Source organism: Monodon monoceros, unplaced genomic scaffold (assembly GCF_005190385.1).
Source record: "Monodon monoceros isolate NGI ecotype Baffin Bay Population unplaced genomic scaffold, NGI_Narwhal_1 Super_Scaffold_20, whole genome shotgun sequence".
NCBI classification, from domain to species: domain Eukaryota; kingdom Metazoa; phylum Chordata; class Mammalia; order Artiodactyla; family Monodontidae; genus Monodon; species Monodon monoceros.
The window spans coordinates 71,612,438-71,639,428 of record NW_021703777.1 but is presented as its reverse complement, the minus strand read 5'-3'; the positions used below and the strand labels follow the sequence as shown (position 1 = coordinate 71,639,428).

Here is a 26,991-nt window from a genome sequence, read left to right as displayed (position 1 = left end):
ATTGTTCTCACTGCTCTGAACATGTGGGTCAGCCACAAGTGCTTTCAGCTCCCCCAGTGCCAAGAGCTGGCCGAGCGCGAGAGCATGCCTGCATTCTTCTGAGGCATCAGGAAAATCATTTCGCATATTTTTCGCTGCTTTTTTTTTTTTTTTAATTTTTTGCCCCAGAAAGACAGCTCCCTTTCAGAGCAGGAATTTCCCTTCAAGGTAGCAGAAGATGGAAGCATGCTGCTCCAGGATTTTACGGAACTGATTCTGCTGCAAAAACAAATGCTGTGTGCATTAGCCAGACAGCATAAACAGAAGCAGTTGTGCAGCTAAACCAGGGGCTGGGTCCCAGAACAGACATGCAGTTATGGATCCTGAAAGATGGGTCAAGGTTAAGGTTTTAGTTTCTCATTTTTGTTTTTATCTGTCATTATATTCTTGTGAATCCAAACTTGATGATCTTTTATTCTCAGTTCCTTGGACTTCTTTTTTCCAACATTGTGGAGTATGAGATGCTTGGGGATTTTTTTTTTTTTTAATATGTGTGATTTTCGGATTGAAAAAGTTGCAGCAGGGAAGGCTTAATGAAGTGTTGTGTAGATGATAATCAATTTGATAACTGGTTGCCGTAGCCTTTCCAGATTGATTCTATATGCAGGATTTTTTGGAGACCATTGGAGACTGATTTTCCTGATATTTGTAGCCTCTACGTCTGTTGCTGTGATGTCTGTAATCCTTTCTTTTTCTTCTTGAACAGGAGACGGATGACGTTGAGAGCCCTAAACGTAGTATTCGAGACAGTGGCTACATCGACTGCTGGGACTCTGAGCGCAGCGACTCCCTCTCTCCCCCTCGACACGGCAGAGATGATTCCTTCGATAGCCTGGATTCCTTTGGCTCCCGTTCCCGGCAGACACCTTCGCCAGATGTAGTCCTCAGGGGAAGCAGTGATGGTAGGTTGGAGCCTTAATAAACTGCACATCTTAGAATCAAACATTAACAAGGGCCGCCTTGTCACCAGCCGAGAGATTGGCCCTAGAAAGGTAGACTCCATATCCACCTTGCTGGAATCTGGTAACTCTAAACTGGTAGGGAAAAAAAAACCTCTTAATGTTGTTTTTCGTGGTCCTTAGAATTTTGGTTGGCTTTGCCAGCAGCTGGTTTGAACACTGCCTCAATGAGTGTATCTTCTGTTGGAAAATGTGTTACATCATTCCTCCCTGGGTCTCAGTAAACCAAGACGCTGTGCAGACCATTAGCTCATAAAGTGTGCCGAAGGTTTATATGCTCCAGGTACGAGGAAGGGAAATGTTTGAGTGAGTACCACACTGTGTAAGTGAAAGTAGATCAACTTCCAGCAAACTGGAAACACACTGCACACACTTAGGAAAGCTCTGAAGTTTGGGATTGTGAAACCGTAATTGGCACAGTTTGGGCAATGCTTTTGATACCTGACCATTGACTAGAGCGATGCAGGTGGCCATTAACGTATAGAACACAGCCCAGACTGCCTGTTTCTTCTGAGGCTGGGTTTGATTTAAATCCCATGCATTTTATGTCACCTGAAAGGAATGATCATTTTTCTTTACAAAAATGTATGGTCATGCAAGCTGATGTAAATTGAACACATATTTTCCAAGAGCTGTTTACCTTACTTATCTTGCACCTTTGTGCTTTTAGGAAGGGAAGATAGATTGGCTGTGCATGTATAAACTTGCAGAAAGACACTTAGGCTGGTGGGGAATTTTATTTGTGTCTATTTCTTTTTCATGTATTGCTTGACTGAAGCTAATGTTTCTAGAGACTTTAAGTCTTCTGTCTGAGATGAAAATTATCTTTTATAGCTAAAAGATCCCTTGCAGCTATAAAATTCTATGTTACCAAAATACTTGGGTATTTAACATGCCCAGGTCCTGAGTTCATTACTCAACCCCTGGTATCTCATTTAACCCTCAGCACATATTACAAGATACTCAGTATCTGACTTAGTCCTCTGTGAAACATTCCTTAGTCATATTTTACAGATGAATCTTAGAGAGGTTAAGTAATCATCCTAACATTGTCTTTTTTTTTTTTTAAGTAATTTTTATTTATTTATTTATTTATTTAGGCTGCGTTGGGTCTTCGTTGCTGTGTGCAGGCTTTCTCTAGTTGCGGCGAGCGGGCTTCTCATTGTTGTGGCTTCTCTTGTTGCGGAGCATGGGCTCTAGGTGCATGGGCTTCAGTAGTTGTGTCACACGGGCTCAGTAGTTGTGGCGCGTGGGCTTAGTTGCTCCACGGCATGTGGGATCTTCCTGGGCCAGGGCTCGAACCTGTGTTCCCTGCATTGGCAGGCGATTCTTAACCACTGCTCCACCAGGAAAGTCCCCTAACATTGTTTTTAAGTGCCCTAAGTCGCTGTAAGTAGTGTAACGATGTTAGCCTCAAGAAGCGTGAGTCAAAAACTTATACCCTAAAGCTTAATTTACCCACACTTCTTTCTGTTTGCCTAATAGATTTTTCAAATTCTAGCATGACTGAACTAACGCTTTTGTTTAGTACTTAAACTTTCCAACAAATAGATTAGCCTCAGGGCCACATCGTATGTGACTCCTAAAGAATTCCATGGTGCATTGTGAACTGCTTGAAAAACATTTCTAAAAATTTACATGACATCTTAAGTCCCACCCACAGTATTAGAAGTTACAATACCAACTGCATGATCTAATTGACCTTTAACATAACTGAAAGGGAGATTTACTTTTGTGAAACATATTTTAACCAAACTATTTCATCCGTATTATTTTGATTGTTTTAAAAAATTATTATTGTCTCATCCTAGTTTTTAATAACTGGTAATGCAGATCCTTTATTTATTCTGTCACCAGCTTCGAGGGGTTCAGAGTTTATAATGAGCCACATCTTGAAGGGATTTGAGATGGTAATTACTAATATTGTACTAGTATGTGCTGAGGCACAATTTTGTTTGCAGCAGTTAAGATTGATAAGCCAGAGTCTTTTCATAAAAGTTTTTCCCATGTAAAGAAAAACATGAAATTGAGCTTCACAAAACACCATGCATGAAAGAGCGTCTTAACACACAGATTTCACCAATCAGCCTGATACCTTCAGGCTTATGTTCTTGTAAACTAATCAAGACCTAATGAGGTTTTAAAGAAAAACAACAGTTTTTTATTTGCCTTAAAAAAATGTGGTGTAATTTTATCCAAATAGATGTTGTATTTCATTAGAGCTTATGGTATATTTTTTAAGTGATGATAATCAAGAAGATTGCTGGTCCTAATAAACACTTCCAAATTTAGAAGAACATTTTAATTCTTGAAAACTTATTTCCTAGGACTCACAGTCAATTAGGGAAAGTCTTACCATGAAATTCTCCAACAACATATTGGCTCAATAGAGAGAGTTTTCATTTTATTATTACTCAGGTCCACTGACCCATTCAGTAGGGATGACCAAGAGCCACACTCGTAAGAGGTGCCATGATTCCATGGGTTGGACACGAGAGCCACCTGGTAAGGAGGCTATGGATCTCCAGGGTCAATTCAGCCAATCTGGCTTGCTAAATAGGTACCCAGCTCCTCCCTCACCCTCACCGGCATGCCTTCTGAGGCCACTAATAAGCTTCCCTGAACAGGAAATACAAAACCTTCCACTCAGGTGCTTTTAAAATTAAGAACATATTTTATAAACATAATGCATATTGTTAAATAAATATTCTTATCTTTTATAGAAAAGACGAGTTAGGGGAGAGAAATAAGGAATGAGAGAAATTAGAGTGTTAGAGGAGATGAAAAAGCAATGGGTTGGCGGTGTGTATGGTGAAGATACATAAAAACAGATAGACCCGGGCTTCCCTGGTGGCGCAGTGGTTGAGAGTCCGCCTGCCGATGCAGGGGACGCGGGTTCGTGCCCCGGTCCGGGAGGATCCCACATGCCGCGGAGTGGCTGGGCCCGTGAGCCATGGCCGCTGAGCCTGCGCGTCCGGAGCCTGTGCTCCGCAGCGGGAGAGGCCACAGCAGTGAGAGGTCCGTGTACCTCAAAAAAAAAAAAAAAAAAAGATCTTTTGAAGTCTTGGCCTGAGATAAGAGGGGTTCTAACACTTATGGAAAGTATACCTCACCAGCCACTATCTGGGTGCTTTACATCTCTTGTAATCATCACGACAACCTAGGAGAGCTGTATTATCACCTCCTTATTTCCAGTGAGGACACTGAGGTACAGAGGGCTTCAATTTCCCAGTCGCACAGCTAGTAGATGATGGAGCTGAGATTAGACCCTGGTCTCTAGGTCCGAAACATTACGCTTCTTTCAGCTGAGCCACTCTGCCTCAGGGCATTTGCAAATTAACTTTTCTTGAAGTGCCTGTTGAAGACATTCATCAAAGGCTAATTGGGGGAAAAAAAAAAAGGTTATCTGTTTATGTGTTAAACAACCTATTTTGAGACTCTCTCTCAGTATATTATGGACAATATGTTTTTAGATATTGTACCAAAATAAGTTTCATAGATTACAGGATTTTAGAACGGGGTGTGTGTGTGGGGTGGGGGGGAACCGGGACAACTCTAATCCATACTAAGCCTTCATAGTTGATTGAAGAATCATTTTCTTTCATTCATTTATTCAGCAAAATACAGTTCTTCCCCTAGTCAGGATGCTTTAGGCAAAGGACATTTTTCCAGGAGAAGTGTGTTGCAGAGGAAGGAGCTATGTATTCTCTACTTGTGCCCAAAGTTAGGAAACTGCAACAGTGCACATCATAATGACAACATCCTTTTAGCAAAGTCTGATCCTTCCTTTCCCCAGGGCTATGCTTCTCTCCCTTCTAGCAACTAGGGGTCTTTCTTGGGCTGGAATCTGGAGAACAGAAACTGGAGTCTGGAGCTGTAACTTACCAGCCATGGAGAAAGGGCTCTTTGGGTCTCTCTGGGCCTCTGTTTCTACCACTGTAAAATGGGGATAATATCAAATAGGGAAACAGATCCAAGTGCTTAGCAAGTTAAGGTAGTATTAGTGTTTGTTATAAAGCATTCACAGGGGGCTCTGAATATTTTATTATGACACTGAGACAGACTTGATAAAAGACAGGGTGAGAAGGGAGTTAAGTTATGAATCAAAAACCAAAAAGTAATGAAATGGTCAAAACTTCAGAAGGGAGGCTGAAAGCAAGTGGCATGAATAATTCATAAACTGAATATTTCATCTGCAGCAATGAACAACTTGTTTATGGTCAATGCTTTAACTTTCACCATTTTTTAAAAGCCATTAAATCATTTTATCTCCAGGGCAATTCATTTCATTCCTATTTTTACAGAAAAAGGACAGGCAAGTGTGTTAGAGGCAAGCCTAGGAGCCCACAGGTCATCAGTGGCAGATCCAGAACTATTATGGCATAAAGAGTAGTCAGTGTTTGTTAAGCACTTACTCGGGGCCAAGTACTGTACCCAAGAGTTTTACATGTATCTGATCCTCCCAGCAGCACTATGAAGTAGGTGATATTATTATCCTCACTTTATAGATTGGGAAACTGAGGTTTGGAGTGGTGAAGTGACAAATGACAAAACTAATGAGTGCCAGAGCTCAAAATGAAGTGGATCTGACTTAACCCCCTGCACTACCCACTCTGCTAGGCTGCCACATCGCTGGACTCTTAGTTTAAGGTTCTTTTCACACGGGTAAGGAGGTCAATTTCTATTTGCTATCAGTGGAGTTGAAGAGCCTTCTCATAATGCTCTCAGTGATTAAGAGTTTTCAACCAGCATTCAAACGGTGGCTGCCTGTCACAGCAGTTTGTGTTTTCATGACAATTTCACTCTAATGGATCTTAGAAATCTGGTGAGATGAGACTCAGGAAACAAGGATACAATATAATTATGGGGGCTATTGACCAACAAAAGACTGACGTTGGTAACATTGAATTCCTCTGTGTTGTGTAAAACACTGTTTAAGCCAAACTAATTCATTGATTCATCTGATCATTTGAGGATACCCACTGTGCCCAAAGACACTGTGATAAGTACAGTGTGAAGGATATAAAGCCCTTATTTTCAAAATACAAGGTAGATAGCATAATGCTTCAGAAGAGAAATAGACCTTCGGGCCATAGTGTTCATAGGAAACAAAGATTGCCTCCAGCTATGGGTACCCGGAAGGGCTCCGAGGTAGAGGAATATGCACTTATTATAACTCAAGCTGTTTCCTGGAAGGCAAACCCTTGGTATAATCCAAACTGATCATTTTTCTGAATTCCTATAGTTCTTATATGTCTGTGCTCGTTGATTATAACTGATATTCTCCAGGTGTTTCATGAGTTGGTTAAAGGTACCTCAAAGACAAAGGATTATAAATCCTTCATAATTCTTATTTGTCAGAATATCTAGCGCAGTGTAAGACATGCAACAACAGGTGCTGAGTAAAAACTCCACTGGTAAATTTATGTTTCTTCTTCTGAGAGTTGAAGGATCTGAGCAGGCGTATAGTTCTATTGCAAATGTGTTGTTAATTGTAACTCTCAGATACAGCTAAGCTTTCTTCTTTTTTTTTTTTTTTAATTTGACTTTTTTTTTCCTGATTAGAATGGAGAGCTTTTCCCAGAGTGGATTAATTTCGACTGATACTTTAGATTTGTTAAGTGAATAATTTAAGGAAGTAATCCCCGGAACCCACAGATGTAACCACATCCCCCATACTGCATACTTGCCATTGGGAACTTTATTGCTAGCCCAGCACACTTTCTCAGCACCCATCCTCTCTTCCCAGGGAGAGGAAGCGACTCTGAATCCGACTTGCCCCATCGGAAGCTGCCGGATGTGAAGAAGGATGACATGTCTGCGAGGCGGACTTCCCACGGTGAGCCAAAATCAGCAGTGCCTTTTAACCAGTACCTCCCCAACAAAAGCAACCAGACAGCCTACGTCCCCGCACCTCTGAGAAAGAAGAAAGCAGAGAGAGAGGAATATCGGAAGAGCTGGAGTACTGCCACCTCCCCCCTGGGTGGGGAGAGGCCCTTCAGGTAAGACCTGGACTGCGCTGCTCCCATCCCAGCTTGTGGTACGGGAATTATGGCCCCAGGACAAGAATGAGCTCAAAGAGCCATTTTAGAACTTTGGTGTAAGATTACAGATGGAGGTGGGCAGGACAGATCTTCAGAGGGGGATTGTCATGATAGAATATAAGCTTCGTGAAGGCACCTGTTCTAGGTGTGCCTGGCACACAGTTGGTATTCAACCAATACTGATCTAATGAGCATATTTTAATGAGCAGATTTTTGAAACTAGCTCTATCGACAGGACGTTGAGAACATCTGTCATCCATGGCCTTCTGTGGAGACTGTCTGACTCCCACTCCTGTTAGATCAGGTGCAGTAAGACCTTTTATCTAGATGTAAGTTTATCTAGATATGAGCTCAAGCGTTATTGAAGGGATGCATGAACATGCTTGAGTCACATGTAGAAACAGTCATAATGAAATGGAAGAAACATTGGACTTCTCATCTCTTGAGAGAAACAAGCAGTCTTTCCCCTAATCTCTGATTATGTTTTTGTATTTATTCATTCATTTATTCAGCAAGTATGCATCTAGTGAGCTTCTACTACATGCTAGGTACTATCTTTTAGGCTTTGGGGACCCAGTGGTAGCTAAGATAGAGTCCCTGCCTTCAAGAACCGTAGAGTCCAATAAAAGAAACTTACAGTCTCGTCTAATCCCTTTCAGCAAAACCACCCTTGTCATTGCATGGTTATTCCTTGTAGTCCACCTTTATTATCTATGATTTCCAATTGAATAAACATTAGAAGTTTTAATTATTGAATAAAACATGAATTTTATCTTTTTAGAACAAAAGGTTTTGCCTTTCAATATCAATTTTGAAATAGCTCTTAATCAATGTCGAGATTCTGATGCATTGTATTAATTTAAAAATGGCTGCATTTAATTTTTTTCACATTACCAGGATCATATTGCATGCTATGATTTTTTTTTTAAGTGGAAGTAATATCAGAACGACAGGGAGATGACATGGGATCTGCTCCCCAGCCTAGTCTGTTAGTTTGGTCAATTATGTTGTCCAACTCACTAGCTATCCTGAAACAATAGAGGAAGAGGGAAGTGAAGTGGGGTCTCCTTGTGAAGAGGACCCCGTCCGCCGAATGGACCCTGGTGGGAAGCCTCCTGGTGGTGGGTTAGAATTACCCACGGGCAGTGGGAAGGCACAGCCTCCTCCAGAGGGGGCTGCGGTGGCACCAGCTCCCAAGTCTGAAGAGGAAGATGCTGCTGAAATCCAAAAGCGCAGAAGGCTAGAGCAAGCTGGAATCAAGGTCATGCCAGCAGCACAGCGCTTTGCCAGGTTAGCTTTGCGGGCCAAGGACAGGCCTGGCTGGCTTTGTGCATGCCTGGAGGTTTGGAATCTGTCTGCTGTGATGGAGTTTCCATCTTGTTTTCCCACTTCCTGCTTTATCCGTTGCATCGTTATTTCCTACTTGCAGCAGATAGAAATAGCGAATAGTCTTTGTCTTCAGGCCTGTCTCTGCTGAGTTTCTGGTTCTTTTAAATGGAGGTGAAGAGGGAGCTTTGTGCTGCTTGAGTAGACCTTGTCCTGGTCAAGTATGTGTGGTCAGTCATTTGTGGGCTGCAGGGTTTATCTTGCAATAACATCTTATTTTTCAATTGTTTATGGCTTGTTAATTTTCACACTACCCCTAAATGGCTCTTATCTTACTTTACACATCACTAGAAAATAGTTCTTTGGAGCGGGGAACACTCTCTTTAGAAAGAGTGGCTGGCTGACAAAAATCCACTTACTTTCTTTGTCCCAAGGGAGTAGTAAGTAAGATTAGGTTTATTTGACTCATTTTCTAAAGCTCGTTGATTCAAAAACAAAGAATGGAGTAATTACTTCTCTTAATTGTAACAAAGGCACTAGTATACAGTCCTGGTGGCCTCATATTACATGTGAGATAGAGACCTTTAGCAGTTGAAGTCACAGAGAACTATAGTTCTACAGCTTTGTGTAGTGTTTGGGGAAGCTGATTAATTTTTCTCATATAATAGCCACAAAGATACTAACAAATAATAGTGAGACCAAAATTTATTTGACAAATTGTAATTCATAACACTTTGACAATTGAAATTCCTTTGCCACTTGCTGTTCCATTTAATCCTAAAAGGTAGGTGATATGCCCATTTTCAAGCAGAGTAAACTGAGGATCAGTGAAAGTAAGTTACTTGACCGTCTCAGAGCTGGTTACCACTGACTTGGTGGCCAGATTCAGATGTTCTGACCATAGTACCACAGCTGCCTCACACACATTTAATGGAATGTCTTCCATTCCTCCATACAACTCGATGTGTGATTATTGCTGTGGTCTAGGTCTTCAGTGAAAGTTCCAGTACTGACTTATATGGATTTAATCCTAGAGTAGCTTTGTACTGATAAAACATCAAGGAGGTAATTCTTTCTGTCTGTGGTATCCCACAAACAGGCTTGTCTGTCCTAAACATGTATGTGCTTCTAGAAAACTCTAACATAAAACTGTGCTAATGTTACAAGCAACTCTCTGGGTTTCTGAAATAATGAAGGGTAATGTCATAGAATCTTAAAAAGAGAAATAAATCCAGATATTCTTTAAATTTTGGTTCCGAGACCTTGTGAGACACATGCTTTTTCAACATCATTTGAGCTTCCACTTATATCAAAGACCAGGCTAGATGCTGAGAATACAAAAATGAAATATATCCCCTTACTGTTTTTCAGATTTTTTCTGCTTCTGTCTTCAAGTCTAGGGCACAGTGGAAATAGGTAATAGGTGATACAGATAAGAGTATGAATTTATAAAAAATCTTTAACCTTAATACCCTTGACACACATACCTTCATTTTTTATCACATCTGTAAAGTCTTTAACTAAAATTTACCAAAGACACTATCATCTTTATGATGTATTTTTTTTCTTGTTATCTTCAAAAATTGCCAATCTGCTTGATTTTTTAAATCTCATTTTTAAAAAATTGATTTTTCCACGATTACTAATGCTGTTGACTATTATACCATGTTTATCGGCTACTTGGGTTTCTTCTTCTATAAATTCCCTCATACCCTTTGCCATTTATTTTTTCCTTTTAAAAAAAAATATTGTATTGTGGTAAGAACACTTGGCATGAGATCTACACTCTGAACAAATCTTTAACTGTACAATACAGTGTTGTTAACTACAGATACAATATCATACACCAAATCTCTAAAATTTATTCATCCTGCTTAACTGAAACTTTATGCCTGTTGATCAGCAATCCCTATTTCATCCTCCCTCAGCCCCTGGCAGCCACCATGCCACTCTTTGATTCTACGTATTTCACTACTTTAGCTACTTCATATAAGTGGAATCATGCAGTATTTTTCTTTCTGTGACTGGCTTAGTTCACTTAGCTTAATGTCCTCAAGACTTATCCATGTTGTCACATATTATAGAATTTACTTCTTTTATAAGGCCAAATAACGTTCCTTTGTATGTATATACAACATTACCCTTATCCATTCATCCCTTGATAGACATTTAGGTTGTTTCTACATCTTGGCTATTTTGAATAATGATGCAATGAGATGGGAGTGCTAAGATCGCTTTGAGATCCTGGTTTCATTTCTTTTGGATATATACCCAGAAGTGGGATTGCTGGATCACACGATAGTTCTGTTTTTAATTTTTTTAAGGAAACTCCATATCATCTTTAGAGTATCCAAAAGAGCAAGGGGAGACAAATGGGCAGATACTTTTAAGAGAACTCGGCACAGCCAGGAATCATGATGACGTAGAGAAAAGAAAAGTGGGCAAAGGCTGGGGATTCCACGAGTATGCTGTGCCTCTTCAGTAACTGGGAGGTTTATTTTCTGCTAAAACAGTACAATCTTTTATGACAGCTCCCATTCTGTGTACAAACCTAGAATCACGGTTAGTTTACAAATGTAATTCTAATTGATGGGTAGTATATTTTCGTGGTAATTTTTGCTCCTGTCCATGTTCCTGTTATCTGCCTTAATTTTTACATATTTTATCCAAGTTAGCTCTATTAAGCAGAAATTCGCAAGTCAGTTAATATCTGCAAATGTCAGTTAACGTCACACCTTAGAGCTACTGACTTAGCATTTAAAACGGAGTTCAGGAAAATCATGCATATTCCCAGAGAATGTTCCCAATAGCAACACAACACAGCTGCTCCAAACACCCAGAATTCATTTGTTGATAGATTTTTCAGCTGCTAGCTCTCTCATAAAAATTTTATACATACCATGCCACTAGCCTGGCCTGTCTGTGTCTTTGTCACCTACTTTTTGCAGCCCACAGCAGAGTTGACAGTCATTCTAAGTTTATCCACATTTGGGATCCTGCTTTTAATGTGGCAGAAAGTAGCTTAACTGGAATGAAATGCATATCATGAAGAAGAAAAGGATTCTTGGTGTCTGGAAAATAAGAATATAAAACATTTAAATATGCTGACGTCTCTTAAGGCATTGTAACCTCAGTCTCCTATCTTTGCAATCCAGATGAATTCTGGCCACCACATCTTGGAACCCAGCAAGAGGCCCCAGATATTTCTTGCGGCCCATTTTTTTAGCTGGGAAAGTCTGTGTTTGGAGAGATAGGTAGAGGATGAGGCATAGGCAAGGAAGGAGGCATGTAGACAAGAGTAAGGCTGTACTTTTACAGATTGGTTTTTTTTTTTTTTTTTGCGGTACGCGGGCCTCTCACTGTTGTGGCCTCTCCCGCTGCGGAGCACAGGCTCCGGACGCGCAGGCTCCGCGGCCATGGCTCACGGGCCCAGCCGCTCCGCGGCGTGTGGGATCTTCCCGGACCGGGGCACGAATCTGTGTCCCCTGCATCGGCAGGTGGACTCTCAACCACTGCGCCACCAGGGAAGCCCCAGATTGGTTTTTTGTTTTTTGGGGGTTTTTTTGGCTGTTGTTTCCCAAGTATTCTCAAACACCTCCTTAAATTATTTTTAGTATATAAAAAGGAGCAGAAGTGCATGTTAGTCCATTTTCACATGAGTTTAGAAGCCTAGAAGTCCCAAGCTTCCTATCAAAGAATATATTAGGAGGTATCTTAGCACCAAGGGACAGAAAGTAGGTCTTTCTTAATAAATATGTGGAGTTGATATTTATTAGAGTTGCCACTGGAGTCAGAAGTCCATAAACTACTTTTCCTTCCCTTTTAGTTTATGATTAAGTTAGCCTAATTACCCCCCAAATATGAGACTCTGCTAAAGAAGCCAAGATCTCTGCGTTTAAGAGGATAAAGTAAGAATCAAGATTCACTTCCCCTGAATTAAAATGCCATGGAGATTTGAGTTCTCTGACTTGGTGTTTCCCATTGGAGAAGTAAACTTTTTTTTTTGAACTGAATTATAGGTTTCACGTGATTGGACTTCTTTTCTAATTGTTTTCATATGTTTCAGCACTCAGTCTTTTCTGTTAGTCTGTGGATCTTCTCAAGCACATAGTAATTAATTACAGGGGGGGAGGAACCCTCCAAGGAACAATAGACATTTTAGAAATCTTTAGAGGAAGAGCAGATGCAGCTAAGTGCCAGGAACATATTCTCTCCATCCCTCCTTACCAGATGCCTGTGTCACTGCTTCTTGCTGCACAGATTCTTGGGGATCAGAGACCAGGCAGACACATAACTTGCATGAACCTTTGTGACTCTGGATGTAGCTGCCCTATTGGGACACTATGTGAACAGGGAGGTCCCTGGTGTTGCCCGTGACGTTCCCAGGAGGCCAAACAGGCTTTTCTGGAGAGCCCAGTTTCTTTCAATAGAACAAACTGACTGCCAATCTGAGCTGGTTGCTTGTGTGTTGCCAAGTAAAAGGGGGTGAAAGAAAATGCCAGCTCTTCCTTAGTTTAAATCATTATCTCATTCACTTTGAAATATATAAGCCTTAGAAACTTTGAGACAAGAGCTTTTCCTCCCCCTCACCTGCTTAGGACCCACAATCTCTCCTACAAAGATAGCCTTACTTGTCTTAGGACAGGGTTGCCAGGTTGAAGGCAAGGCTTGGCATTTCTCATTTCACATTAGACTGTATTCCTTCTTTAGAAAAAAAAATTATTTATTTTTGGCTGCTTCAGGTCTTAGTTGCAGCACACGGGATCTTCCGTTGTGGTGTACAGGCTTCTCTCTAGTTGTGGCACATGGGCTCCAGAGCACGTGGGCTCAGTAGTTGCGGCGCTCAGGCTTAGTTGCCCCGTGGCATATGGGATCTTAGTTCCCTGACCAGGGATCGAACCTGTGTCCCCTGCATTGGAAGGCGAATTCTTAACCACTGGACCATCAGGGAAGTCCCGGTATTCCTTCTTAGTAAAGCAGTGATCTGGGTCCGTCGAGCAACCCCTACTTCCCAAGGCAACTAACTCATCTGTGAATGACTCAGACAAAATAAAAGTGCCAAACCGCCCCATGAATATCAAGCCAGACAGCCAGGGTCTGCCACTTAAATTTACTTACTTTACCTACATTCAGATGACTGGAACTGGAAACCTCAGTGGACATGATAATACTGATCTTGCAGGGTTGTCATAAAAGTTAACGTATCTGGAATATACTAGCTCTTCAGAGGTATTATAATTATTGAAAAACAAAGTAGAGTATACTGAAGCTTTACAATAGACTGACCTTCAGAAAAGAAGGGCTCATTATAAAAAGTCATTTAAATATTATGCTAACTAGACACCTGCGAACATAATCCTACATATCTGCCTTATACACATTATTTATTACTTCATAGCCAACAGTGCCGGCCCAGAATTTATGTCATTAAATTTTTGCTGTCTCTGAGTCTGCCTGGAAGCTCTGAATTTACAGGATTCAAGCAATTAGCAGAATGTCATTATGATCGTTTTTTCAAGTGGGCAGGGAGTGGCTTTAAGAGGCCGATGATATGGAAAGCTTTCTTCACCCCCTTTTTTTAAGTCCACATATCTAAATTGAGATCACTTGAAATGAGTCCTGCTACACTGGGCATTTAGCCTGAAAAGAAACACCCTGGGGAATTTGTAGCCTGGCTGGACTCACATGATACATAATGCACGAGATTCTCCCTTCTCAAATTGGCATCACAAATTGGCATGGCTATTTGCATAAATGCATACGTTTTATTCCATAGTATTCTGCCTGAGTTGGGGAAAATTGAAACCCAGGACCCTGGTCAAAAAATGGAAGGAGTGTTGCTTTGGGACTTGAAAGCTTCAAGCTCAGGATCTGCTCCTTTACTGGAATTGGAGTCGGATCAGCTGAGATGAGATAATGCGTTTGAAAGGGCTCTGTAAACTGTAAAGTGCTGTGCAAGCACTGTAAGGTATGATTAGTTAGCATTCTACTGTCATTAATCCTGGCTGAACATTGCTGTCTGTAACCAGCAGTGCAAATCACAACTTCATTCTAAGCACAACTCATATGATCCCTTTATTTAGTAACCAAAATACTTCTCTTTCTCCTACTTCCATAGTAATGATAATGCCTTATTTTTTGTATGATGTTCTGCTTTCAAAACTGTTCCTGGCCGTGTCCTTTGTTTAATGAATAGTGCAGTGATTAAGAACAGGACCTCTGGAGCCAAGACTCCCTGGGTTTGAATTTTAACTTCAGCAGTGGCACTTTGAGCTTGGGCAAATTTCTTCACCTAATCTCAGTTTCCACTCTATAAAATGGGGACGCTAATCACACTACCATTGCAAGGCTAGTATTAAGGTTAAACAAATTAACACTAGAAGGAATTCTGGCACGTTGTGGGCGCTCAATAATAGTTAACCACCTTCTTTGTCATCATCAATGTGCTTTTTAAATAATGCGTTTTCGAAGAGATTAATTCAATGGCCTATCATTTCCCACTGACCATCCTTTATGGCCACAGTCAACCAATACCAGTTGGTTCTTGCCAGACTTGTTGGCTAAGGATGCAGGGAGGAGAGCGAGCACGGTCCAGGAGGGGCCAAGCAGGAGACCAAGAGCCGGAGTGCAACTCAAAGGGCAGAATTTTATATTTTAGGAAATAACTTTATTCAGAGAGCAAAGCACCACCCACCACCTCTAAATTCCACGATTTAAACTTTTATTGAGAACAGTGGTCAGCAGGGAGAAGGAGTTTTCTGGACATGACTAATGATGGTTTGATTTTTCCAAAAGTCAGGAGTGAGGGCCTGCTGTTTTGTTAGGCTGACAGGCCTCCTCTGCAGCAGTACAGGGTAAGCAACAGACAGCAGGCCACCTGGTCAGCCAGAGTAGACAGCGTTTCCTTGCTTGTATGACTCTCAGCCAGGCTAATTCCTCCTGTCTTCATTTCTGAGACGACCTGTCCCATGACCATGAAGAATTTACCCTTAATCCTCCTTCAGAAATCGGATACAAAGTAGGTGAACTTTCTTTAGAAGTCAAGATGCTTTACCTACTCACCATCTCTATGAACTGAGAAGATAATAAATGATATTTGTAAAGTTTTAATATTTTATTATGACTTAGAAGCAAGGCTGATCTTATGAGTGGGGGGAGGAGTTTGTTTGAATATCAGAAAGGTGCCATCGACTGTATTCCCACCCTACCCACCCCCAACAAGAACAAAAAACAAAGCATAAAAAGTCCTAATATTCCACCATTAAACTGCATTCCTCTTTAAATTCTAAAGAATTTAAAGTTTGGTGCCTTCAAGATTTCCTTGAAAATGAAAATAGCCCTAAGTAAACATTTTGGCAAAATGTCTTAATAGGATTTACTTGACAGCTAGCATATGACAAAGCAGAAGAGCTGGGCGGTGGAGAGTCATGGGGGTAAAAGACCGAAGAAAAGGTCGCTGGTGGGAGGGTGCAGGGCACGATAAGCTTTTGTGCCTGAGTCCATCCTGTCCATGGTCATAAACTATTCCAGATGTTTCAGGTTAGCTCAGCTCTGCAGAAAGACCATCCTTACACTTTGCAGTCTGGGACACGTCCCAGGTGTGCTGTCACATAGCTGCATTCATTAGCATTCCTCCAGATCAGTTTCTTGGTAGCTCAAATTTTTGCCCTGTCAGTCAAAATAAACCGAGTACCTATTGGGTACATTATTAATGTGCCAGAGGAAAAATAATAACAAAATGCTTCTTACTTTTCCCAACTTCATGAAAAGAATTTGGATTGTCACTTTCAGAGCCATTTAGGATCCTGCCTTTCTGACGCTGATGGGGCCCTGCAAGTTAAGTGAATTTTTTAGTATTGCTAGTAGCTGACTAAATTCCAGGTTTTGAAACCCACCCTAACCCTGCTGCAACTCTGGACTAAAACAGTAAACAGATGTCATCTGGACTAATGATATTGAGAAGACCTTTCACTAACAAGACAGTTGGCTGCCTGGAGATGGGGATTTAAAAACTGTTTTGGTCTGATCACATGTGGAGTTCCGTTTAATTTTGCTTTATCAGTCAAAAGCAATTAAGTGATGAGAAAGAAGCTGTTCGAGATATTATCCTTCGCAAAGAAAATCCTTTCCTGATCCACCAACACAGCAGAGATTCAGAATCAGAAGATGAGGTTGCACGTCGACTGCCTGATCTTGAGAAAGATGACTTTGCCGCCAGGAGAGCTAGGATGAACCAGACCAGGCCAGTGGTGCCACTGAATCAACTCCTCTATGGGCCTTACCGAAAAAAAGAGGCAGAGAAATCAGATGGCAGCAAGCAACCCTCAAAGGGAATCTCAGAAAAGAAAAGTCTAGAACATAAAAGGTGTGCTCTGTGTGTGTGTGTCTATGAAGGAGAGAGAGAATATAGTTCGGCAAAGGTGATTTGTATTAAAGCTCCCCATTCCTCTGTTTCCTGCCCTAATTACATATAATCAGTAATGGTGGTTTATTTTAAAGTGGAACCCCAGATATCCAGTCTCTCCTAAGTTCAGATGGCAGGGAGTAGAATGGTCCTGTCCAAGATAGGGCTGAATTCACCAAATAAATATGGAGCTCAAGTGTGCAGATGTGCTATATGTGGGCACATCACCACATATGGGTGCTGGTGTCAGAGACGGGCGTTATTGGCATCAATAGACATGTGCTATTGCTGATCGGGGAACAGCCACCTCTCAAGGTTGCTCCAGTCCATCCATAGCAGACAGAAATCATAGTTATTCCTTAGCTATGAGCCCTTCTATCTTATCAGCACCTTTGAGATATGGGGGGAACATGAGGCTTGCTGTTTCTTCCCTCACACCAACACGATCACCTAGACATCTGACGATGGCGATTTCTCATTAAAAAGCCCTCAAATATATAATATAACACACTTCTATTTGTTCTGTCATAGAGATTATTTTTAAGTGAGTTTCCTTCTCCCATCTTTTCTCCCATCTTCTTAATTAGGGAAAGGAAAGCTTAATGAAATGGAACTTGGCCAGCGATTTTTATCCTAAGAGGGATATGAGTTCATTCAAGCCATCAGCCTGCACAGTTTCAGGGTGCAGAGTCCATCATTCTCGTATCTTTCCTTACATCAGAATCAGAGTTCGTACCTTTATTATTTAATTGCCATATTTTTGCCTATCACTTAAGAGGTTTGTAACCCATTGAACTAAGAATATAAAGACCTAAACTGTGTTTTACACAATTAAAGTGGTTCTTTGGGCAGAGTCATTGAGATCAGTGAAGCAGTTAGCGTTTTCTATTGTTTGGTTTAGGAAGCACCAGGTACAAAACACATGAAAGATCTCTGGACACAGAACAGGGATTTGAGCATAGAAGACCCGGCACAGTTTTTTATAGGGCACATTCTAGCTTCAGGAGGCTCTTGGTCTTTGCAGTCCTTGTTGGCATGCCTTGTAACAAACCGTTCTCATAGGGCCTTGCGGGAGGGATCAGTTGTTGCCAGTGAAACAAAGACTTCTGGATAACTGAGTAGCATCAAGGCATATTGATGCGGATCAGCAACTTGAGTTAGGAAAAGGAGTAGCTTTTGTACCTCCCTTTTTTCCTTTCTCCTGCATGCAATTTTAATTCCTGATATTTCCAGCCCCATTTGTCTGTTGTCACCTGACTCTGTGTTTGGGGACACAGCCCATGACCTCTCTAGAGAGCTTCAAAGAACTGATGAAAAAAAGAGGGCTCCCTGGCGGCTCTTTGCTATGCCCTCCTTGATCCCCTTCCCCAAACTAAAAGTAAATAGAAAATTCTGTCGCCTTCCTATTTGCATAGGCTCTGTAAATACACCAAGTCATCCAGGTAAAAAGAGAATGTTTTTCTGGCTTGGAAGATTTATTTTGAAGAAAAATGAATAGCCCTATTTATGTATATTTCTGAAATTTTCTATCTCAAGAAACATATTTAGTTAGAAACTGACTTTTAATGTGATATAATGTTTATGCATATAGATGCCACAACTTTGGTTTAAATTATGATATTGTCAACATTAGGCATCTAAAGTTCACTTCTTAGGAAAACAATTGAAAATATCAGATTTAGCATTAATAAAGGTGAACAGTTATTGACACAAGAAACAAATGGGTACTGCCTCTGTGGATCCAGGTAAAGAGGATGCCCTCTCTGTTCTTCAGGTTTACGTTAGCCAAACCTAATTAATGCTATCAGGAGGCAGAGACTGAGTTTGAACATTGAAAGTTTCTATTCAGCATTGACTTAATCATACTTTCTGGCAGTATGAAGGTTTATGGTTGAGGTGTTCAATATGTGAACAATGTTCCAACTATCTCCAAACTAATTCTAGAATTTGGATCATGCAGAGCTCATTACTAACACTTTACTGCTGCAGTAAAAGACGTTCCAAGAAGGCTCAGGGATTCAATCAGAAAACTTGAATTCATTACAGTAACTTGAATAGTGTGGGAATTGGGCATCATTACTGTCAAACTGAAATCTCATTACCATTCTTAATAGTCTTTCAGCGAGCCCTGGCTTCTCTTCCTAAACTAAACTAGAGTCTGTCATCTGGTGGAAAAACTCTGTCTCTTTACAGTGTCAAAAGGGTAGCATAGACAAAAGTAATCAAGGCTGCAATTGATTCCATATTTTTGCGAAAGGGAGAGGTGCTTCCATCATTCCATTCTGTCTTCAGCCTCTGAATTTCCATGCTTGACATTCTGTTTGTCTGCTCCCCTTCCTGGAACCTGATTTTTCCAATAACGTGGGGGCCTGGATCAAATTGACAGAAACCAAGGCCAAACGGAAGAGGTGAAGTCGAGGGTGACCTGTATTGTGCGGGCTCAGGAGAGTGAACCTGCGGAAGAGGGGCTCAGGCAGGTGCCAGATCTTCACAAGGATGACCTGGCGCAGCGCAGAATTCAGGGCAGGCTTGGCCCTCACCGCGAGGCTCCGAGCTTTGTCACGGTCGCCAATATAACAGAAGCCGACCGGGAGACATGGGAGAGGCTGAAAGTGTCAGGAAAGACGAGGTGTGTCATGTTTTCCCCTGGATTTCTCCTAACAGTGGTATCATTTAACTTTGAAGGAATCACTTATCCTTCTATCATTTTTTATTTTCATGGCCAGAAAAAATGCCTCAAAACTCAAAGCATATTCTGCATGAGTTGAAACTTGTTAATACTAAAAATTGCAAGCCACAAGGACAGGAAACATCCTCTTTAATTCAACTGATTTATTGTGAATGCTTATTTTGATAGGCTCATTTACGTGTAAGGAATTTAAACTTGACTTTTAAATAATTTTAATTATTCATCGTACCCAAGGTTTTCTTATGCCATCATTTATGATGTTAAGAAAGCTACAGAAACTTAAAGTGCTATTTACCTAGGCAAGACAATGATCATTTCTTCATTTGATTGATTAATGGAAAAGCAATTCTGCTTTAGACATTGAAGTATATTTCATACATCCAGTGTTTTTTCAAAACTCTTCATTGATTTTACTCACCTTAGAAACCTTTGGAACTTATTTCCGGTTCTGACTAGGGATGGAGATGTGGAGCACACGTGTGCCCCTGAGCCTTCACCAGAAATTAAAGCAGAAACTGCTATCCGTGATGACTTTGCCAGCCGCAAGGCAAGGGCTTATAAGAAAGCTTCCAGCCCTAGGCAGAAGTTCGTGCACTTCGGACCAGTGACAGAGATAGATCAGCAGACATGGAAGCGGCTCAGCATTGGCAGGGCTGGGCCGAAGGAGGATGCAGAGGAAGTCGTCAGTCACAGCCGCAAGATTCAGACGTACTCTGTGTCCCCTGCCTCGGCGGCCATGTCCAGTTTACAGGAAGACCACAGGCTTAATCCACAAAATGACTGCAGGTACTTTTTGCCATTACATGTGCAAGGAGATCTGCATGGGAATCACTGCTGCTTTTAAAGAGTTTGCTGAAGCACATTAAAGAAACCGCCAGAGATGACGTAGTTTTAACAGCCTCTTTTGGCTGGTTAGCAGAGAAGTAATGTCAGTAGACTTCCCCGCGGGGAAACATGTGTGAAGTTAAATGACAGACATCCATTTTGATTCTCTTGTCACCAGAATCACTGCCTGGGAATGCCAATAATTTTGGCAAATGATTCATCTTCCCTTGGCTGCATTAAGCAGTATTTTATTTGTTGGCAATTCTGAACAAACTAGATGGAATGTTTTAATGACACCCTTCATGTTTCTCCTAAAGATACATTGATAAAGATCTGGGTCATCTATACCCTCGCTCTTTCTTATCCCACGAGGGAGAAAAAAATTGTGATTAGTGTCATTAAGTTCAGATTTTGGACATCTAAGTAGACACACAAAAAAGTAAACATCTCTCCCCCCACCCCCACCAGCTCCCGCCCAGTCTTTTAAATTATATAACAGACCATGAGTAGAAAAAGACTCTTCTTTTGAGGGTTCCTGTGAGTCAGGAGTTTCCTTGGATGCATCAGTCACCATCCAAATTTGTGAGGCATCACCTGGGAAAAGACCTTGTAGAGCTGTCATCAGTCCTCATCCTCACTGGAGGCCTTCCAGCTGTGACCTCCCAAGCCCTCTGTTGGGGATTTGGTTCCACGGGCTGGTCTTTCTTCCATTAAGCAGGTATAGGGCATTTCTAAAGTTCTGGATTCTCCGTGCGCTAGGTGTGCTTGGGGAAACTTAGAGATCAGAGTCCACTCTGCACCCCCCACCCCGCTGTCTATGCAGGGCCCAGCAAACATTTATTTACTAAAAATTTGCTTTGCCATCTCCGTGTGAATTGCCTTCCTCCCCTCTGAGGTCCCAAACCGCTACCCACACGTCCTCTTTTGTCTTTAGCTGAAGATGGTACTTAAGGTGAGGGTTTCAGCCGTTTTGGTAAGCTACTCAGTTTTCCTGGGTCTCTTCCAGGTATACATGTTATCAAAATTTGTTTGAGTTTCTGTTAAAAAATAAGAAGATTCTGGATTCTCCCAGGAAACTCCACTCCACCTGCATGGTGGGAGCAAAGCAGAGCCCTCCACGGCAGGAGGAAATGCTCAGGGCAGTCTCCTCCATGCCTTGTTCGTGATATCCAAAGCACACAGTGGATGGTCCATGACATAGAGAGGGGTTTCTTTGGTTCCATACTGTGGATGACACCCTAGAGGCTGTCAATAGAAATAACCCTGGTGCATCAGAAATGCCCTGCTGGGGTTTCAGAGGCTGATGGGGGTGGGGGGTGGAAGGGGTGGGACTAAGAAATTAGTAAGGAATGCATCCTTGGGTCCTTGACTACTAAGGGGCCATCACTCAGCCCCATGGTGGCAGAGTCAGGCTAGCCTTCTTTGACTTTCTCAGGCCCATATTCTATTATCTCATTCTGAGTATGTCATCCTTACTAACCGGCTTCTGGAATAGCAACCGAACTTTCTCTCTTAACCTTTCAGTCTCAGTGACTTTCACTGTCTCCTTTCCTAACTCTTTTCCCTCTTCCCTCTTGCTGCCAATGCTACTTGATCATCAACAGAATAGTGACGTCTGGTGTAGATGACCGTTGTAAGAGGGTCTGCCGGCTGGCTGTGGTGCCGGAGTCCCAGGAAGAGCATAGCTGCAGTTTAGGTGAGTGCCCGAGGAGGACAGAGAAAGGTGAGGACGTGAAGGCTGACAGGTGGGCCCAAGGCCTCTGGTGGGAATTCTTTCCTAGTAGTAAAGCTGTCCCGTCTGGCTTTAGTTACCTGCAAACAGCTGCCGCAGGATGGCAAAGAAGCGACTGAAGGAGTTGTTCGAAGAGGTTCTGAGACGGTGCCAAAGGCTGAAAGATCCGAGGAGAGCGGCCAGCCACTGTGAGCGCCTCGCCCGCTTTCCAGGGTGCGCTGCCTCTGCTGTTTGTGGCTGCTGGGTCCCCCCAAAACAGCTTAAAGCCACAGTATGCGCTTGATGACTGATGTGGCGTGGAGCCCCTTAAAGGAATGCGCCCATCCCAGGGTCAGAGCTCTGCTTTCAGTGCCCTTCCTGGGTAGAGACTTTAGACCTTGCATGTGGTTGGGTGCTGGCCAAATTTCATTCTCAGGAATCATGAACACCAGAAAGGGAAACCCATTCCCGTGTGAGTATCAGCTGCATGATGGAGGTCCACGGTATTACTCCTCAGTTGCTGTGTGTGCTGCTGTCTCTGTGATCACTGGCTTCTTCCGTCTTGAGTTAATGCCAAGCGAGTGATGCTACTGAAAACATCTTTAGCAGTAAGTGCCCTTTGACTGGCTGGACTGATGTGCCCTAGTTCATGTCCTCTGACCTCTGAATGGGAGGCCTCAGAGAGAGAAGAGAAGTCAGAGAAGATGACAGCTCCTGCCTGGAGTGGCAGTGGACTGAAAGGCCCAAGAAAATTGTATGATTCACAAAAAGATGATGTGATGGCCAGGAGAACTGGGATATCTCTTAGACACATTGGATCCAAGCTAAACCAGTTCTGTCCAGTTCCATTTGCAAAGCAACGCATTGTGGAGGAATCTGCCAAGGGTCCACCAATAAAAGATAAGAAGTCAGAAGATTATCCTAAGCTGTTTTGACTTTGTTTCTCCAGTCTGAGCCTTGATACATGCTTTGAATGTGTCATTAATGCTTTATGGTTTATCAGTGCCACTTACCTGCTATTGCTAGCAGAAATGAAATGGCCTAGTCTGCCAAGATGTTTTTTTTTTTCTTTTTTTGCATGTGAGCAGGTGTGGAAAGAATAGTTCAGTTGTGAATTGTCCTACTAAACATTCTTTCTGACTCTCATTTTGTGGGCAGCCTAAATGGGAAACTCTTTTATTTCTTCCTAGCTCACATAGGAGCCATCGGGTAAAGGAGTTGAACTTCTTTCTGACCTACTTGATTTCATTCTGATTCCAGGAGGGTCTTCAGGTCCAAAGAAGATATATACTACTTATAAAATTAGTTTAATTTAATTTTAACATTCGCAAAGAGTGCTTTCTAGAGGTAGGATTTCCATTCCGTGCTCTGACTTGATTTAAAATGAAGGTAGGGAATATGTTAAAAAGGTAATCAACAAGGACCTACTATATAGCACAGGGAGCTCAATATTCTGTAATAACCTATATGGGAAAAGAATCTGAAAAAGAATGGATATGTGTATATGTATAACTGAATCACTTTGCTGTACACCTGAAACTAACACAGCATTATAAATCAACTATACTCCAATGTAAAATACAAATTTAAAAAAATAAAATGAAAGTAGGGAAATAGTAATCCAGGGGTTCATGGTCTGGTTTCAGGTCCTATATGTTGAAGCTTCTGTCCTATATATTGAAGCTTCTGATAGACTTTTGTGAAAAGTGTGGTCTGCCTGATCAGTGCAGGGCAGAGGAGTAAGGAGTGTGTGGCATAATTAAAGCTCCACTGTAAAACAGGAAGTGATGAAGTTCTGCTTCACAAAGGACCTTGATAGTAGTGGGACAGAGGGTAGAGTGGGGAGTAAAGAAAATCTTAAGTAATCCCCCAATTTTAAGATTAAGATCCTAGCCATCGTTACCATCTGGATTTAATGTACGTTTTACATTCTTCTGAATCATCATACTACCATAGGAGAGCCTTATTGTAACACTGGTTTCAGGGGGCAGGAGTAGTAGCCGTGCTCCACTTCATAACTGTTACCCTTTCAAAGTGCCTCTGCTTCCTCCAGCGTACCTTCTCCTGGGAATTCACAGGTAGGTTGAATGGCTGTTGGCTCCAATTCACAAATGGGAAGCCTGATGTAGAGAGAGGTTACACCTGGATCACACCTGGATCCCAGCAGGTGAGGGCAGGTTAGTGAGAGAGGGACAGCCTTGCCCGCCACGCTCACTCTCTCCCCAGATGCCCTGATGTGGTGCCGGACCCTGCATCCATGGGCTGCCGGAGAGCAGTTAGCATGAAAGGAGAGAAGGAAGTGAGGCCTATAGGCTGCCTACTAGAACATTCTAGGCGGCCCATTTACTCACTTCTCACACAGCCTTTGAGACTAAGCAGTTTCTTTTGTATTCTACAATAAGGAACCGAGGCCCTGGTCTCACACAGCTGGTAATCACAGATCCAAGATCCAAACCCACCTCTGTCCGAAGGGGGAGCCGCCGTTCCACGCCAGCGTATTACCTACCAGGCTACCAGAGGAAACTGTGGCGGTCTGACGACCTCCCTGTCACTTGTATCTGTCCGTCTATCTGTGATTCGGGAAGAGACCTCTTTATATTCACATGGGACTGAATGGCTGGTTTGAGCATAAGGAGATATAGTGAGATTAACTCTGTGACGTAATTGTGTGATTGAGTAAAGCACACACCTTGGGAATCCATGTTTCCTTTCAGCAAGTATTTACTGAGTAATGACTGTGTAAAACGCCGTGCTGGGTGCCGGGGGAGAATCTTAAACGAGCAGTAAATCCATTTTTCCCTCTCACTTCAAATGAAGCTTATGCTAGTTCACAATATTGCTAATCGTTGATCCCGAAGTGCTTTATTAGTGCTGAAAGTTACATAAACACAATCAATAGGTGAATAGAGTATTCTTTTTGTCTTTCTACATACCGCCTCCGTCACAATTAAACTTTATTAAATGCTTTTTTTTTTTTTTGTAAGATGCTTATACCAACTGTGATTTGTCTGGCCAATTTTGTACTTGATAGTCTGTGGACTGACCTACTTTGCATTTTTTTTAAAAAAATCTCTTTGTTAGTGATTTTTTAAACTCATCTTTACTTTTCTATGTTCCATAGGACAACTGGGAAAATCATTTGAAGCCCAAACTCTAATTATCTTCTCCCTAACAGCAAAGGCAATTCTGATGAAATTTGTGCCCTCTTAAAGCTAATAAATTAGTCTGAGGGGAAATTTCTTAAACCCATATGTATATAGAAAACAGATAAATGAAGGTCATCTTCAGAGACTGCACTATTCTTTTCAATTTCCAGAGCATCCAATACGTACTTATTGAGGGCCTAGTCTGGTCACTGTTCAGAGAACCCCAAAAGAAAAATCCCTACCATCATGGAGCTTATGTTGCAGTGTTAATCTATATTTGTTGGCAGAGCTGTCCACGAAATGCTGTTAAGTGTTTTGTGTAGAAGCAGTTTAAATTTAAATATATCCTGCATGCAACAACATAGCTGAACCTCATAAAGGAAATGTGCTAAGGAAGCCAAACTCAAAAGAGTCCATGCTGTATAAGTCCATTTATATAGCACAAAACTCAACACTAATCTGTGGTTTGTGAAAATTCATCAGGGTGTGTGTGTATGGTCTGTGCACTTTCTATATGTATATCTTACTTCAGTAAAACATGAATTAAAATATTCCAATAGACACAGAAATACATACCAACTGTTCATTGATCATTCCTAGATTAGCCATCCATTAAGAATAACTTCTCTCCTCGTTTCCATAGATCATTTAGAAAACACTATATTTGAATGTCTATTCTAGTAGGCCTGTTAATTAACTGGGAAACATTTTACCGGGGCTTCAGAATTAGCACTGTTAATTCTGGGTAGAATTAACACTGATTATGCACTCTTTCTTGCTGTGAAGGAATCCATCTGCCTCCATGCAGTGATGGTTTTGGAAAATTGAGGGTATTAATTTAACCTTTAGCACCTTCTGAAACTACTCCCCAGAGAAACAGAAAATGGGTCTCACTTCTGGAAGAGAGACATTCACAAACACTTTCCTCTTCTTGATTTTGGCCATTCCAACAGAAACTTTGGGTTTTTAACTAGTGTCGTTGCCTTCGCTGTGCATGAAAATAATTATTAATGAATCAGACTGTTGTAGAATGACGAAGGTATCAGAGAGAAGGGTGTATGTGTGTGTCCACCCATGTGCTTTGGAGTGTTTTCTCTAAGATCATTGGAAGAGATCTTTAGAAATTACTCTTTTCCCTATAAATTGTTATAAACTGAACACAGGATCAGGTAACTTTTGCTGAAAACCCGCACATTTAATTTATTGGACTGAAATCAGGACATTTTTTCTTTACTCAAAAAATTCTTTGTCCGCCATCAGAATGCATGAATGAACAGCCTTTCAGGGCATAGGTAAGAGCCTTCTCTTAATATTCTCCTTTGCTGAAAGAGTCATTTGTGGGAGCTGCTTTTTTTAAATGTGCTTAATATAGGCCCTCATAGTGTTCTAGTTTTTATTTTCTAATTTGACCTTTTTCTTTGTTTTATCAGACGCATTAAAACTTAAAATGCCTATATCGAAGAAGGTACAACTTTGTAGATCTAAATAATCAGAAGAATATAAAAGATTGTTTAAAAAAAAGTCATTGTTTTTTAAGTTGTGGAGTATCATCCACGTCTGGTTTTGATTAAAGCTGCCAGTTTTCTAGGAATTGTGGTTTTTGTCAAATGCATGCGGAAGGCACTGATTGGGGTTCTGGTTGGAGTTCTGGTTTGCTTTCAGAAAACTGCAGAAACACTCTTTGATGTTATTTGTGCAAATGCATTAACACATCAGGGAAAGGGTCAGTAAGTGCGTGCTTCTATGCTGGGTGTCCATTACAGCCCATTACTCTGCACAGAAAGGAAAAGAACAGTTCAGCTGTTTGTGAACCATCTTCATACATGTTTGGGTTTTTCTAAGCTGCCT

The 26,991-nt window shown here is 41.6% G+C and overlaps 1 protein-coding gene across 10 annotated transcripts in view; it reads left to right on the top strand.

The window, feature by feature from the left end:
- The window catches only part of LIMCH1 (LIM and calponin homology domains 1), a 336,283-nt gene that overhangs the window by 242,913 nt on the left and 66,379 nt on the right, over nucleotides 1-26,991 (top strand). For 9 of the 10 annotated variants that reach the window (XM_029234810.1, XM_029234807.1, XM_029234806.1 and 6 more), the window contains exons 7-8: nucleotides 746-941; nucleotides 6,748-7,000. In XM_029234810.1, the coding sequence (XP_029090643.1) occupies nucleotides 746-941; nucleotides 6,748-7,000 (449 nt within the window). Of the gene's footprint in view, nucleotides 1-745; nucleotides 942-6,747; nucleotides 7,001-8,065; nucleotides 8,333-16,430; nucleotides 16,734-19,158; nucleotides 19,402-19,917; nucleotides 20,248-21,890; nucleotides 22,010-22,094; nucleotides 22,207-22,643; nucleotides 22,905-26,991 lie in introns of all 10 variants that reach the window. The other variant, XM_029234815.1, reaches the window with a different exon arrangement.